Source organism: Esox lucius, chromosome 18 (genome assembly GCF_011004845.1).
Source record: "Esox lucius isolate fEsoLuc1 chromosome 18, fEsoLuc1.pri, whole genome shotgun sequence".
In the NCBI taxonomy this organism is placed as follows: domain Eukaryota; kingdom Metazoa; phylum Chordata; class Actinopteri; order Esociformes; family Esocidae; genus Esox; species Esox lucius.
In genome coordinates, this window is record NC_047586.1 from 18,017,426 (window position 1) to 18,034,368 (window position 16,943).

The 16,943-nt window shown below is 41.0% G+C and overlaps 2 protein-coding genes across 2 annotated transcripts; one reads left to right on the top strand and one right to left on the bottom strand.

Annotated features, from left to right (window-relative positions):
- The first annotated feature begins 1,934 nt into the window (after positions 1-1,934).
- On the top strand, positions 1,935-8,711 carry LOC105024815 (kelch repeat and BTB domain-containing protein 11). The gene is made up of 2 exons (XM_010895020.4): positions 1,935-2,176; positions 2,648-8,711. Exon 2 carries the CDS (start codon positions 3,012-3,014, stop codon positions 5,124-5,126), a length of 2,115 nt encoding a protein of 704 aa, XP_010893322.2. The 5' UTR covers positions 1,935-2,176; positions 2,648-3,011; the 3' UTR covers positions 5,127-8,711.
- Positions 8,712-14,027: 5,316 nt separating this feature from the next.
- ccr6a (chemokine (C-C motif) receptor 6a) lies at positions 14,028-16,879 on the bottom strand. The gene is made up of 2 exons (XM_010895021.4): positions 16,647-16,879; positions 14,028-15,300 (listed from the first exon to the last, which is right to left on the bottom strand). The coding sequence occupies exon 2, from the start codon at positions 15,292-15,294 to the stop codon at positions 14,158-14,160; it is 1,137 nt and encodes a 378-aa protein (XP_010893323.3). The 5' UTR covers positions 15,295-15,300; positions 16,647-16,879; the 3' UTR covers positions 14,028-14,157.
- Positions 16,880-16,943: the final 64 nt, after the last annotated feature.

Below are 16,943 nucleotides of genomic sequence, written 5' to 3' on the forward strand. Positions count from 1 at the left end.
CATGTTAGGTCTCCATTTCCACCTACTTCTAGTGTTGTCAAGTATCATCCAGACTGATGATTTGGATGACTGATGATTATTTGCCTGACTAATTGTGTGTATGAGCCATATACTACAGTGGTTGGACTCCCCCATAACATGTACAAATCCTTCTCCACATGAAATTCTAAAGGCCAAAATGTTTTGTTTTTTTTCTTTGCAAGCATCATTAGTTTTCCATTTGAAGAAAACAGGCTACCTATTTCAGTCGTGGAACGTTCAAGTAGTTTTTTCCCTCACTGACGAAATTGATTTGGCATGACATCTCTTGCTTTTCTACGCAGGCTGCATGGCTACACTGAAATACGGATTAAAATGTGTAACGCTAGAAAGTGGCATCAATATTAAACTGGAGAACCAGGCTATGTGGTGTTTTGGAGGTGTACATGGCTAGGTGTGTCAGGATTTACAAATGAGTGTCATTTGAATTGATATGCATTTATACACCTCAAAGACATGATGTAATTGTGTAATTTATTTTGGAAATGTTTCGAAGCATTTGCTGTGTTCAAATAAATCTCAGAAATGGAACTTCAACCCAAACTACTGTCTGAAGGATGCTTCAATGCTAAACATATGCCAAAAATTAGATCTAACATTCAAAAATCGAAAATATTCATTTAGGGGTTGTCCTCCAATGGCCCCATCTTTATGTTCCTTCTTCAAGCCTGAGGTTGCCTTTTTCCCTTGCCCGGCCCTCCTATTCCTGATTTGACTCACAATTGTTCCTGAGCGATTTAGAATGACCTTCTGCTTTCCTGTGCTAACAGCCATATCTGATGCACTGTGCAGAGTGCAGGCTTTTCCCATGTAGTTAACTCCAGGTCATGAGCCAGATAATAAGTCAGGCTCTATTAAAATAAACTATTTAAAGGGCCAAGACGCTGCTTGGCAGTTGCTAGTTGTTCTACTTCTTATCATCACAGGAATTATACCCAAGACTCATATATCTTCTGGGGCCAAGACTTGAAATTAGACATTTAAAAGAAATGGAGTTGGAAAAGAGTGCTGCCCTTTTCATTGTATTGAAGACCTATTTCCTTTTAATTCCCCCATTCCACTATATGTGCCTTTTATATAAATTTCGATGACCTAGATTTGAGCAACTTGTGAACCTGATATTAACATTTTTTCCCTTAACTGTGGTAGTCTCTTTATTCGCAGTTTCACTATCATCTTTCAGACTAACAGGAAGCCAACAGTATGACCTTAAACAATTTCCATGGAGAAATGTAGTGCTGTCCAGTAGCCATTCATCAATGTTATTTTCAGATTTCCTCCTTAAAGGGGAGGGTTGCCAATTTTCACAAGAGGACATTATTGTACATCTTTCACTGGAAACATTTGATGGATCATATAAAACATTTGATGGATCACCTACAAGTACAGAAAATAGTGAAAATAGGGCCCTGTGTAAATACGTTTCCTTTAAGGTAAAAGGCACTCACTAGTGAATGGTAGGCTATACCCTACAACTACATTTTACACATCTAAGCAACAGTACATTCCACTACTGCTTTGCCTCTGCAATGTCGGTTCGGGTTAGTCCCTGGCTGAGAGACCAGACGCTTGAAATGGTGTTGCAGAACAAGTAGGAGCAATCTTTCCTATGGTCTATAATATCAAATCCCACTTCCTGCGTATCCGTTTTCCTTATGAGAATGGACCCGCTATCCCTTGACGGCTGTTGTAAATATACAATAGTAGTAATATAAGGATGCAGTAAAAAATAAACAGTAATCCGATCACACATACATTAAGAGGTAAGCTTCAAACCATTCTGGAATGTATTCCATTGACCACACTTCTGTGAAGGGTTAACAAAGAAGGAGGGTTTAGTGAATACCGCCCCATTACATTCATTCCTACAAATTAGTTTGGGAGCAAGGTAAGTCTTCAATTAACTAAAGTTTTTGTTTAAATCTACTCTCTCAAATTAGCTTTTAGAAGTCACGTTTTGAAGTCAAGTTGCAATTGATTCCTGGTGGAAGATTATTGTTATCTAAATATATACATCGGAAGCTGCCGTGTCACGTCATTTGCGGAGAGAAAATAACGGTTTTGGAGGCTGGATTTGACTGGCTCTTCAAGCTATTTAACGTTGAAGCTAAGCCTGCTGCTGGGGACTATTCAACGAGTAAGTATTCACGTTTTAATTTCTGAAAGTGGGATATTTCTTTAGTTTATGTCCTTGTTTTTACGTTTTTAAAACTATTATAAAAAGAGGAAAGCTTTTATTGGGCCTCCATAGTTTCCTGCAATAATAATTACACAATTAACACAAAAAGTCAGAAATATCCCACATTAAAAACTATAAGAAATATATATATAATTATAAATATGAAACAATATATTCGTATAAATGTGAGAGTGGTGACAAGATATGTCCGAATATAGGATTTATATCGCATGAAAGTCTCAGGGGGTTTACTGTATTACCATTCTCCATCCCTTTAGCAAAAACTAAAGTGCTTGTTTTAATGTCACTCTGGGCGGACCTTCGACCTATAGCCTTGTTTAACCAACAATAAACCTGGATGGTGATTAGAAGAGTGAGGTAAATGAAGTGTTGATGCTGACGCTCGTATTTTCTCCCACCTCTTCACAGATGACGCAGCAGCACCTGTTGAACACCGAAGGGAAAAAGGACAAAGGAAAATACTATTGTCTCGTCGGTAATCCCTAGTTTCCTTACATGTTTTAATCTGCCTGCTCGATGATTGCATGGGAAATACCGTTCGTTTCTATTTTCTTCTGATCAAATGAACAAAGGATGAGAGACTCGATAGATGGAAGACGCCACAATTAAAAGACTGGCTTTCAACGCAAGAAGCCGATAAGGAACTGAAAGGCTGAAAGACAATAATACTGCAATCAAAACAATACTGCCTCGTATTGCAGTATATTGGACTTCTCTTGATCATATAGAATACTAACAAAAAGTCGTATATCTCAAACCCGAACTCAGTGATATGGCTGAGAGAGCGCAGAACGCACAACGCGTCCAATTCCAATTATCTCTCCAAGCCTGTGCTGATGCTGACACCCACTTTGCGGGTCAAGAGAAAGAACAAGTTGACAATAGAACATTGCTGACGCAGGACATCCTTGGAAATATCACAGCGATTAAAGATCCAGGTCAAATATTTGGGTACCAATGTATACCGAAGACTAATTGGCAACTTAATGAAATAGACAATGGAGTGATGGGTTGTCGATTTTATAGCGGTAGCGAACGAGGGAATAGTTCAATGAATGCAACTAGGGATCAATTGCATGGGTCCCCAGTCAATTTAAATGTCCAACCTATCAACCAAGAGCAACACTGTTCCATAGAGTGCTATGCGGTGGAGAACTGCCGCGCGCAAGCAGACGATGTGCACAGGTTGGGATCCCTCTGCTGCCTGGAGGACGCAACTCCAACACAGAACCCCACTCTCTTGTGTGAAGCCAGTGGAGTCGCTGAGAAAGATCAGTGCCGAATTGATAAACCAATTTTCCAGGCGGGGCAGAGGGAGGGGAACTATGCGCCTGTCACCTATTGTATCACTGAAGCGCTGCCAGCACATGAACGCGGACAACTAGGTAGCGCGGGACAGACGGCTGTGCGGGTAGAAAGCGACCCATTCGCCACAAAGGAAAACCCAGCCCTGCAGTCCAGACTGGAAGGATGGGCGTGTGGAAACGGCGTCTGTACCTCTAACGAGAAGACGGATTTAGTGATTGAAGTGTCTGGGAAGAAACTTGACGCCGTTTTGTCTGAGAAAAGTGAATATTTCAAGGCGCGGCAGTCCCGAGACGTATTGCGAGTGAAAGGGATGAGCTTTAAGACATTGACAACATTGGTGGATTACATTTACTCATCCCGAATGCAGGTTAGTAAGGATAACATTGTAGATGTAATCACAGGAGCTAAAATGTTGCAAATCTCAAGCGCGGTCCAAGCTGCTGTCGATATGATGTCGGAACAAATTACTGCCGAGAACTGCTATGAGGTTTTGACCATAGCCAAAAGGCAACGTCTAAACGAGTTGAAGGATAAAGCCTACAAGTACATGAGTGACAATTACTTGCAAATACTACGGGATCCTACTGTCTATGGGCGTCTGACGGGAGGGGAGAGAGAGCTGATTCTAACCAGGAGAGTGGAGGGGAAAAGGGCGTTGATGGTGGCCGAAATTAACGAGGTGTATGACCGCGTTGGAAGCAGACCTCCAAGTCGTGAGAACAGTCGCCCCCAGAGTCCTCTCTCGATGGTTTCTTTGGAGGACAATCATGTTATCTACCATTACAACGAGGAGACAAAGGAGTGGAAAGTGCTGACGAAGATGCCGGATGAAATCAACACAAAGGGCTCTGGGATATGCACTATGTACAATTACCTATTCGTGGCGGGTGGAATCCAAGGGCAGGGGGACAAAGGAAAGGTCTCAGACAAGGTCTTCTGCTACAATCCTCTTACTGACAGCTGGAGCGAAATCAGACCGCTCACTCAGGGTCGGTCTCAACTCAAGCTGGTTTCTATGGATGGCTATCTGTATGCAATCGGAGGGGAATGTCTCTTCACAGTGGAGAAATACGACCCACGAATGGATAGATGGAGTCCAGTAGCACCGCTACCAAAGGGGGCGTTTGCTGTCGCGCACGAAGCAACAACCTGTAACGGAGAGCTGTTCGTGTCCGGAGGCTCTCTCTTTTACCGTCTGCTAAGATATGACAGCAGAAGAGACGAGTGGGAAGAATGTCCGTTCAACAACAGCAGAAAAAAATCCACAGACATGGTCGCGTTCAAAAACTTCATATACAGGTTTGATGTCAACCGTGACTACGGCGTCAATGTGTTCAAATACAACACTGTGGTGAAAATATGGCAAGAGAGTGCTTCCCTGGAACAGACCAACCCCTTGCCGTTTCGGTGTGCAGTTATTGGAAACACTATTTACTGTGTAAACAAGTCCCAAATATTGCAATTTGTTGTGGAAGAGGAGAATGAACAGTTTTTGCCAGAGGCAAAAGCACTTAAAGCACCTGTAGAGACTAAAGGTGCCCTTGTTCCAATTGTCTTGGCTTTGCCCAAGACAGTCTGAGAAAAATGTGCAATAATGGCCTTTTCTTTGGAGACTTGAACGTGGCCAAAAAACTTAACACAACAAAGACAATTGAACATAATAATTTTGAATGACTAATTCAATCATATTTTTCCATATTCCATTTTATTTTTATTTTTCATGGACAGTATTTGTAACTCCAACTAGAGGTCAATGTGTTTTTGTGTTCTCTTGTGTTTTCTTGTCTGTGCACTTCAACAGCTCAGGTACCATGTACTGTAGGCCTATGGGATGTGTTCAGGCAGAATTTTTTTCTAAAGCACTGCTAACGCAATATTCATGTAAGTAGATGTAAAGATCTCATTATTTTAGAAGATATCCTCTCTGAGAAGATTTAGACCAATATGGAAATGTTAGTGCTCTTTCTTAAAATAGGAATGTATCTTGTTGCAAAGCAGTTGTTTCCAAAGGTGGGGGAAATATAAACAATCGGAAAAGAAAAACCTGATAATCCTATGGTTTTTCCTTTTGGCATCAACTATTATGATCGCAACATAGGGTTTTATTGCACAGGGAACACCCCAAAGTGTGGTCAGATAATTTGAAGAAAAAACTGATTTGATTGTAAAACCACATCCTTGGTTACAGTCTAGTTTTAGACTGTGGCTTGGATATTTCTAGACTGTTTCACATTTCTGCAGGTGCATAGCAGCCTAGGAATCTCTGTATCCTGACAAGTGAACCCCTCAGCCCGTTGCACTCTATAGATCCATAACCAGAGGCTGATATGCTCATTGTAGAGCAGACCATAACTGTCTGCTAATGTCAGTTAATAAATGTTAACATATTAGTATCCTTTTGGCCACTGCGTTTTTTGTACACTTCCGCTTCTGGCAGTTGTGCAATAGGTCTGAATCCATCCATCAACGGACGGCAGTTTGTGAAAGAATTGTACTCAACAGCAGATTGTGTAATTCACTGTTGGGATGGTTGGTGTTTTAGGACAGCTTCCTTCTGTTGTGCCTGGAAACCGGGCCGGGGCTGTCGACAGCAGTTTGGCACTAATATGTGCTTTGCTTTGTCACCCAGTCCAGCCAGCAAGGACAAAGAGAGGGTCATTTGTTTAAGCCTCAAGGGAAAGGCTTGCTGTTAAATGATAATACGATCCTGTCTGCCTGTGAATGAAAATGCAATTTTGCACAAACACATGTGTATCACTATACTTGTGAGGACCTTTCTGGGACCAAAATGTATTCCCATTAAAACCATATTTCCTCTAACTTTACCACTAAACCTAACCTTTACAACAACTTAATACCCATTTTTCTATGTAAGGACCTGCAAAATATCTGATTATCTTGGGTTATAACACACACACAAACACGCATTTTGAGGCCTATGAACTGTTGCCAAGTCTCAGTTGGCTCATATGTTGATGGTTTGTGCCTTAAGTCCTGTCATATCCACTTACTATAGGACCTTACAGGGTCTGACGTCCTGCTCATAGTCTCAAAAGATCCTATTCAAAGATAATGACATCCAAAGACATGTGAAGTCACCCTTATGTTTTGTCCTATTCAGTGAAGTGTGCGCATTTGAAAATATTGCTGCTCTTCTGCACCACACCCATTGCTCAGGGCAAGGTGAGGTTTAAAAGTAACTTTCCACCGGTGTTTCTGAGTGGATATCAAATATGATACTGGATGTTGGAATGTTGTTTCCCAAAAACAGAATGACATGCAAGTTCGGTTTGGCCAGTGGTTGTAAAAGTACCATTGTCAAGCTAAAAGGGATCCCTGAAAAGGGAATACTATGACTAGCTTTGAAACTTGGTATGCTAGTGAACCTGTTAGGCCAGTGAATATACTATTCTCATATAAACAAAAAATTACACATCCAACCCAATAATAGCATGTTAAAAAACATATTGTTCATAGCAAAAATCCCAGACTGCATCTTCAATGGCTAGCTCATCTTCCTTTAGACTGCTGATTGGCCATTTCTTTCTCCTCGAGAGTAGGATATTGTACTCTGAGAAAATGCAGTAGCAAGCAGTTTTTTGAGGGACAAGTACAAAGTAGGGTTTTTAAATGTAATCTTTTCCCCTACTTGTGCTTTTGCCACAAATAAAGATTTAAGACGAGTCAGTAACATTACTTGGGCGTAAGTTAACAGAAAATACTTCTAAAAGGCAAATATTTGAGCCCTGTTGTATTTCTATGCCCTGTGTGTAGGCTGTTTCTTACCTCAATAAATACTTTTTTGACTTTTACTCTCTTTGATTATGTAATGATCAGTAGTGATTCCATTTATAGATGGAATAACATTGTAGAACGGCAATGTGCCTTCATGAGAAATATCCTGCTGCGGATGCCCCTCACAGTCTTGTATATTGCTGTTGGGTTTAAAGATAAATGAATGAGCATGCTGCATTGCCGTGAGAAATGTCGTTTGGACCAAGGCAGTCTTGCTGTTGAACAAATGACAAAATGCTAATAACCTGAATGAAATACTTGTGAGCTTGTGAGTTATGATGTCGGTTGCATCATTTTGAACCACTGTAATAAAAGTGCTCTTGGGACACTTCGCCCGCTCCCTGGCTGTTTATTTTGCGTTTATGGGTTGACGGCTGTGATTGCATGCCAGCGAACCAGACACACGTGCGGGGATGGCAGCATTTCATCTCCTAAGCAATCACACTGTACAGCTGGAGCATCATGGACTTCCCCAGTGTGCTGATGGTGGGCCTCATTTTGGTCCTCATGTAGGGAACATTCAATCCAATACCGAATGTCTGCCAAAAAACAGTGCACCTTGGTTCAATAAAAGAATGTTCATTCGTTAAGTGTGTGATATTGAAATGTAGTGCTGTCTTGCTATCCTTATATAGTGCTCAACAATGCTAGTTTTCCAATTCTTATTGTTTTCTTGTAAACAATGGTCTCTCTCGGTGCACTTAACACAACAGAAACAGCTACTGATGTAATTAGACTCATTTTAGTTGGTCATGTAGCTGGTGGCGGCTGTATTTTTAGTCCTACAGATAAAACCTGACTAACAGCACTAACAGCACTGACAGCATTCAGTGTGGTTTAATTAACCAGGCCAGCAGGATGGTGGGAGCTTCACCGTCTTTGCCCTAATGACACACTTGGCTCCCATAGAGTCCCTGTATTCATGGAGTAGATTGATGTTGGATTCTTTTCTCAAAATCTCTGCCTGTCGAGGGTTAAAATAAGTATAAAACTACAAAGGAACTGAATAGATTTATGGTACAATTTGCTTTGGGGGGCATCTTTGAGCCACATTGCTATTAAAAGTCCAATTGCTCATTGCCATGGGAATGGAGGGGGAGGTTTTAGCCCAACACTTCTCACACTCCTTTGGCTTGGGTGGTGGTTCAACTAGGTGCTGGAGACAAAACACACTGACCCATATAAAAGCTGACGTGAATCTGCTCTTGGTTTACCTATGTTAACGAACAACATTTTTAGTTCTTTAGTCAAATTCACTTGTGGATCTCAGGTTGGTGCTATAGGCACATACAACAAAGTAAACGCTATTCTCTTGGTTTATATATATACCTAGGAATCTTGTTAAATGACCAGCTGTTGTTTACAAAAACACTTTTCAGAATTGGTTAAAGAAGTTAAAGGTTAGAATTTGCTTCATGCTTCAGCATTTTTAACACCCTTAAGTCAGGTTTTTATGTCACTTTCTGGGGTGGCATTATTGGGTCAGTTTCCAACATTTTGGTTTTCTCCCCCTGAATATTTTACAGTTTCTGGCACAGATCCCATACAATTTTTGAGGCAGATATTTGATGAAAATATTTAACTACTTTTGTATGTATTTTGGTGAGCACAGTATATTCTATACAGCTAAACAGGGAAGCTGTCAGAGCACTTACACCACTTCATTACGGTCTGTAGGATCCGATGTCAAGTGCCAATGACGCCATCTACTGGGTAAAAACAGTGCAGTGCTGTACTTTTACATTGTAACTTTTTTGTTGTACTTTTACATTGTACTTTTACATTGTAAGTTATTTGCCATGGCTGAATCCCTGATGTGACAGTATTATTTGTCCTCAAAGTCGGTTGTCACTTAATATGTTAAAGGGACCATCTGCAGATGCTACATCCAATTACGAACCATAAATAAAAAATGGATAACCATTGATTCTTTTTGAAAATAAGGGTTAAACTAATTTGGTGACGCAGTGACCCTTTGTCATTGTTCACACTGAAATACGCAACAAGAAACTTGCCCTGGTACACAGACAATACTAGAGCACTCAAGCAAGCCTCCAGAAAATTGGAGCCAAAGTGGCGCTCCACCAAGTTGGAATTATTCAGTCTAGCCTGGATAGACAGTACACTGCAATACCAAAAATCACTCACGTCTGCTCGATCAGCTTATTTCTCCAACCTGATTGAGGTGAACAAAAACAATCCAAAATGTCTCTTCGATACAGTTGCAAACTTAACAAAAAAGCAACATGCCACAAGTGAAGTGGGTCTTCACTTTAGCAGCAATGAATACATGAACCTCTTTGATGAAAAGATCATCACCATTAGAAAACAAATAACAGACTGCTTCTTAAATAGTTATAGTCCCTAAAATCTCAGTTGTCCTGAGAAATTTCTGAACCTCCCTGACCAAGTGTCAATGTGGACACAGATTTTTTATCCTTGCTCGACACATTCACTAAATTTGTAATGAGTTTTAAACCCACAAATTGTCAGCTAGCCCCGATTCCAACAAAAGTATTTAAGGAGCTATTTCTGGTGCTAGGTCAGCCAATGTTGAACATAATAAATTGCTCCCTTTCCTCCGAATGTGTACCAAACTCACAAAAACTAGCGGAAATTAAGCCTCTTCTACAAAAATCTAATCTGGATCCAGACATATTAAATAATTATATGCCAATATCGAACCTCCCATACCTCTCAGAAAAATGTGTTTCCCAACAACTGAATGCCTTCCTGAAGACAAATAAAATGTATGAAATACTCCAGTCTGGTTTCAGACCCCATCATATACTCAGACTGCTCTTGTGAAGGTAACAAATTACTTTCTAATGGCGTCAGACAAAGGTTCTGCATCCGTCTTGTTGCTTCTTGATCTTTGTGCTGCTTTTGATACTATTGATCACTCTTAGAGAGCCTGGAAACCAATATTGGGCTAGCCTGGTTTAAATCTTATTCATCTGAAAGATATCAGTTTGTTAGTGTGGATGGCACATCCTCTGACCAATCAAAGGTATGTTTTGGTTTTCCTCAAGGCTCGGTTCTGGGCCCATTATTGTTCTCACTATATATGCTTCCTCTGGGTGATGTGATCCAGAATCACAATGTACATTTTCCCTGTTATGCTGATGACACACAGTTATATATTTTCAATGAAGCATGGAGAAGCCCCAAAATAAGCTACTTTGTAAGCATGCTTTTCAGATATTAGGAAGTGGATGACAGAGAACTTCTTGCTTTTAAACTCAAGAAAAACAGAAATGCTCGTTTTAGTACCCAAGAAACAAAGAGCGCTGTTAGCAGATCTCACTGTGAACCTCGACGGCTGCATGGTCGTATCCCAAAAAACTATAAGAAACCTCTGCGTTACCCTTGACCCTGACCTCTCCTTTGATGAACATATTAAATATGTCTCAAGAGTTGCTTATTTTCATCTTCGAAACATTGCAAAAACCTGAAACTTTCTATCAAAAACGGATGCAGAAAAACGAATCCATGCTTTTGTTATTTCTAGATTAGATTACTGCAATGCTCTTCTTTCTGGTTACCCTGATAAATCAATAAATGAACTTCAATTAGGGCTGCAGACGCCTTCTAGAATCCTAACTAGAACAAAAAAAGGGATCACATTACTCCAGTATTAGCCTCTTTACACTGGCTGCCTGTTAGGGTTAGGGCTGATTTTAAGGTTTTACTGTTAACCTAGAAATCAATACATAGACTTGCTCCTACTTACCTCGCTGAAATGATCCAGCCATACATACTTACATGTAACCTTAGATTGCAAGATGCAGGCCTTTTAATTGTACCTCGAATTTCTAAACAAACAGCCAAAGGCAGGGCCTTCTCTCATAGAGCTCCACTACTGTGGAATGACTTGCCAATTAAGGTTAGAAATGCAAACTCAGTGCAAACTTTCAAGTATCTACTAAAGACTCATCTCTACAGCATGGTCTATGATTAAGTGTAGTCTGGCCCAGGGGAATTATGGTGACCAGAAAGGCTTGATACTGTCCACCCTTGCTGTCTTGCCAGGTGGGCTCTCATCGCCACTGTGATGCCCTCCCTCCAATACCATTTGGGGCGGAGTCACTGGCTTGTTGTTGTCTCTCTGTTGCGCACTTGTGCAATTGGAATGTGCTCTGCTGGCAATACTCGGCCCTCATTCAGGGTGTTTGCGGTTGGGGGGTGTCCCTTTGGTTAATGCTTGGCAATATGGGTGGATTGATTTCCAGCCTGTTGGGCCCTGTCCGGGGCCTCCCCCAAATAGGGCCACAGTGTCATGGGACCCCTCTGTCTCAGCCCAAAGGTCTTACACTGCTATATTATTGTGCTGGGAGAGTAGGATCAGTTCTCCTTCTCCTCTTTCTTTAAATCCTTGTAGATATAAGAAATGCATTGTCCCTGTCTCCTGCCGTTTTTAACTTAGGAAGACATGAGGTCTTGGCCCACACGGAGCACCAGGCTTGAAAGACTTGTTGCTCACCCTGTCCAAAGTCCTCCTGGTTGTGTTGCAGATCAAGACGAAAAACTGACGATTTCAGCTGCCACTCTGTTTGTTGTCCCTGTCTTTGTCCATCTGGTCATACTTCTGACCTAGTCTAAATTTAAATAGACTCTAGATTTAGCCCACATGCATTTAGTAATTATTCCAATTGGACTTTTAATATCTCACCCGGCACAGCCAGAAGAGGACTGGTCACCCCTCTGAGCCTGGTTCCTCTCTATGTTCCTTCCTAAATTTCGACCTTCTTAGGGAGTTTTTCCTAGCCACTGAAATTCAACTCTACTGTTGTTTGCTCCTTGGAGTTTAAGGCCGGGTGTTTTGTAAAAGCAACTGCTGATGTAAAAAGGACTTTATAAATACATTTGATTGATTGATTGATTGGACTGTTGATTTAAGAAATATTTATTAAAAAAAAAAAATACAAAAAACATAAACAATTAGGATTTACCAAAGAATTGAATAAAAGCAATAACTGATACATCTTTCAAAGGATTAAAATACAGCCAAAAGGAATACTGTTACTTTACTTAAGAGTGCCTTTGTCTACAAATGTGGTTTTGCCCTACAATGACAAATCAAAAACCAATATATAGAGCTCAATTTATGTAACTATTCAGACCCTTTAGTCAAAAGCACCTTTGTTAGCAATGAGCGCTTCCAGTCCTCTTGCGTATGTTTCTATAAGCTTTGCACACCTGAATTCAGGCATTTTCTCTACATTTTCTTTGTAGATCCTCCTAAACTATGTCAAATTGGATGGGGAGCATTGGTACACTGCAATCTTCAGGTCTCCCCACAGATGTTCAATTGGGTTTAAAGTCCAGACTTTGGCCTACTCAAGGGGATTCGCAGACTTGCCCCAAAGGCACTCGGAAATTGTACTGCTTGTTTGCTTTCAGTCATTGTGACCTGGATCCGGATCAAGGACTTGTCTGTGCTTCGTTCATCCTTCTATGAATCCTGACCACAAGCTCTGCATCAGAAGCTTTGTTAGATTGACCATTGGGTTTCTGGTCAACCCCCTCGTATGGTTAATTAGTTTGTAGGAAGAGTTTTTCAAAATTCTTCCGTTTCACAATGAGGAAGGCTACTGTGACCTTGGACATTTCAGTGCTTTAACAGTCTTTTCATAACCTTTTCCAGATGTACACCTCAAAGCAATTCTATCTCAAGTCTTGGACTTTGTGCTTTGATTTGTGCTTTGACACGCACAGTCATGTGTGGGACCTGTGATGCCTGGGACATGTGTGTGCCTCTTAATCATGTCTAATCAATTGAATTTGCCATATGTGGACTCCAAGTTCTAAAGACACCTCAAAGATGACAGGATGCATCTGAGCTCAATTTGAAGGGCAGTGGCAAATTGTCCGAATATTATGTACATGGGATATTTCATTTATCATTACCAATAAATTGGCAAAAACTGTCTCAGTTGTTTACATTATGGGGCATTGTTAGTAGATTCATGGACATATACTAAAAAAGAAGGGAACACTAATCACACATCGGGTCTCAATGAACTAAATATACTAAAGATCAAAATCTTTACTGTACATCGTGTAATTTGTGGTGCTGGGCTGTGAGCACAGGTCCCACTAGAGGACATCAGGCCCTCATGGAGTCTGTTTCTGACAATTTGGTCAGAAACATGCACACCAATAGCCCACTGGAGGTCATTATCTAGGGCTCTGGCAGTGTTCCTCCTGGTCCTCCTCGCACAAAGAAGCAGATACCGGTCCAGCTGCTGGGTTGATGCCATTCTACAGCCCTGTCCATATGTGCCATCCTGGAGGAGCCGGACTACCTGTGCAACCTGAATGGGCTGCAGGTACCGCCTCATACTACCATTAGTGACAAGGACACTAGTGAAAAGCAAATCTAGAGAAGAATCAGTCAGGAATGATAAGTAAAGAGCACTTGTCTGTGGCCACCACCTGCAAAACCATTCCATTTTGGGGGTTGTCTTGCTGGTGCCTCTCCAGGGCATCAGTTGTCACTTTCATTTGAACCAAAACTGGTGACATTGATTCACCTTTGCTTATGCTTCCTAAACGGACAGATTGATATTCCTGAAGTTTAATTGACTCTGAATTGTACAGTGATGATTACGTGTTCCCCTTTTAATGTTTTTGAGCAGTGTATTTCATCAATTAATTATCAACCTTATAACAACAAAATGTGGAGAAAGTGAAAAGGGTCTGAAAACATTCTGAAGGCACTGTAGACCATTCCTCCATAATATTACTTCAACAGATCTTTTTGTACATTGGTGAATGAAGTAAAGACAATGACTCTCCACCACAGGGTCTTCTCACATGGTGAAAGAGGATGCATTTTCGTTTGAGTACCCGTCCACAGACCTGCGGTTGTTGGAAATGTAAAATTCTGACGTGGCCCTGGAGAAGCCCCGGTTGTTCAATACTCTCTTGCCCATGCACCATAAATCTGCTATGATCTTCCTGAAGTGGTTCCTGAACCTCACCCCGATAAAGCCGTACAGTAGCGGGTTCAGGCAGCAATGCAGGTAGGCCACTGTCTCGGTCACCGTTTTGGCCAATTGGGTGGTGTCCACCTCCCCGCACAGCTTGGTCTTGAACAAGACAATTGTGTTGTAGAGAAGGGTGACATTATAGGGAAGGTGGCATGCGATGAACACGGCCACCACAGCCAGAACCACACGCACCGCCTTATGTTTCTGGAAGTTGGCACGCAACAGGGTGATGATGACGGCCGTGTAGCAGAAACCCATGACCAACAGGGGCAGGAAGAAGCCGACCGCCAGCTGGGTGCTTGGTACCAGGGTCTTCATCTTATGGGCTGTGGCGCTGTCCGAGAACTTGAAATCACAGACCACATCGGTCTCACTGGATTCGTCTGGAATCAACGAATTGTTTTCGTAGTCAGGGAGACCGACGAAGTCATTTGAAGGCACATACCGGTCGTAGTAGATGACTGTGGGGATGGACAAGAACAGAGCCAGGCTCCAGACTGTGGCGCAGACTATTCGTCCGTAGAGCAGAATCCTGGAGCGGAGCCTGAAGGAGCGACGCGCCAGGACGATAGCAATGTAGCGGTCAGTGCTAATACAGGCTAAAAGTAGCATGCCGCTGTACAGGTTGACGCTGTACGCTCCTCGGAGGATCTTACAGGCCACTGCGCCCATATCCCAGTGATTATACTCGTTGTAGATGATCAAGGGCAGAGCCACAACAAAAATCATGTCGGCTATGGCCATGTTCAGTAGGTAGACGTCTGTCATGGACTTGGTCTTCTTGTAGAAGGCGTAAGTGATGATCACCAGGATGTTGCCAATGAAGCCCAGGATACAGATGACAGAGTGGATGTAGAACCGCAGCGATCTCTCAACCATGTCACTATTGGTCATTTCGCAGGGCATCACATACTGTATATCGTCATATTGATAGTCTGATGTCGTGTCATTTTCCATCTTGCCCTATGGATAGAGAGATTGATCACTCAGAGATCAGTCCTTTCATTCATTCTACTTCTGTATCAAAATTGACTTTTGCTAATCTCAGTTTATAGTTACATAATAAACTTTCAAAAGTGAGACAATATGGTAACTGGGGTTTGGTAAGGTTGTGCATGGTGTAATGCAGAGAGGAAATTTGCAGAGAACCAGGTCTTGTTTAACCTGAATACTGCTCAAGTGACCCAATTTCTTCTCTAAATGCATGAAAGTGTGGTTAAGTGTCTTAAAAGAACAACATGATTCAAAATCGCTGTATCGTGACTTTAGAGATTGCAAGCAGTCGGAATAGGTAGGTAAGTCATTCCAAAATCCAAAAATCCAAAAGTATTGGCTATGAAAACAACACAATGTTATTGAGGAAAAACACATTGTTGTTCCGCCTCGGTCTTGTTCCTATTCTTCACTTCTGCACAAAGACAACAAAACTGGTTTAACTACACCCGCAGGATAACAATGGTTTTATTAACCAAACCTACAGACTTCTCAGATGACATTTCATAATCAGCTTGGAGGATATTGGATACTGTAAGAGTATTGTGAATTCTTACTAGATTACTTGGATTCATTCATAAAGTCATAAATTAAACCAGAATTTCATGCACATCTGAAATCAAGTCCAGGATTTGTATATACATATTTTATGTATATACAAAGCAGTGTCTTCTTTCATTATATTAAATCCTTTCTCACCTAACAAATGAAAAGAATCACTAATGTTTTTATGTATGCCTCATTGTGGAAATCTAAACCCGTTAGGGCAATTTCGCTTTCCCTTTAGAATGATTGGTGAAAGTGGGATAACAAAACTAAAATATCTCCCAACCCAGGTAGGCAAGTTCAAAATGCATAAATAATTTCAGACATGCAAAGTGGATTTGCTGTCAAACTGATAACCTGTTTGACCAACAAAATGCAAAAAAGTACAACAAAGAGGCAAACTACTGATTCACTACCCCACCAGAAATGCTTGCACATAATTTAAAATCCTTTAGTTAAATTTGTATAACCAATAACAGCAAACAAATAGCATTCTAATAAAATGTTTTTTGGTGAATATATATTCACCAAAAAGACAAGTTGACTTTAAAGGGATTAAACTGTACATGATTCATCCATTATATCTAAGCTGATTAAAAATCTACAGATTTGACTACAATACAAAACACTATTTTCCACATTAAAATCTCTTGTAATCAGTTTCCAAATACAAATGTAAGTTCATAGAGAATAAATCTCTTACAATAATAATTTAGATATTTCAAAACATGCCATTGCCTGTTACCCCATTATGTTAATAATAGACTTACCACAATAACTCAGAAATCAAGCTTCCGCCAAGTATAAAGTAAAACTGTGTGCCTCAGTCCCCCAGAGATAGATAACAGTATGTGTTCTGTCTGAGAAATGAGGAAGAAGAAAACGCTGGTTCACCCAAAAAAATATATCGTGTGATAAAACCGGGTCGCAGAATTCACTGTGAAGATCCCCAAGCCTCTGCGGACTTCACACCTGCATAGCCACAAGACACTGAGAGACATTCTATTTCAAATGTTTAAATGTTGTTGTTCAAATGTAGACTGCCAAGTGAAATACACAAATTACCG

Excerpts from the sequence above, each read along its gene's own strand:
- LOC105024815 (XM_010895020.4), top strand. The coding sequence starts at position 3,012 with ATGGCTGAGAGAGCGCAGAACGCACAACGCGTCCAATTCCAATTATCT.
- ccr6a (XM_010895021.4), bottom strand. The coding sequence starts at position 15,294 with ATGGAAAATGACACGACATCAGACTATCAATATGACGATATACAGTAT.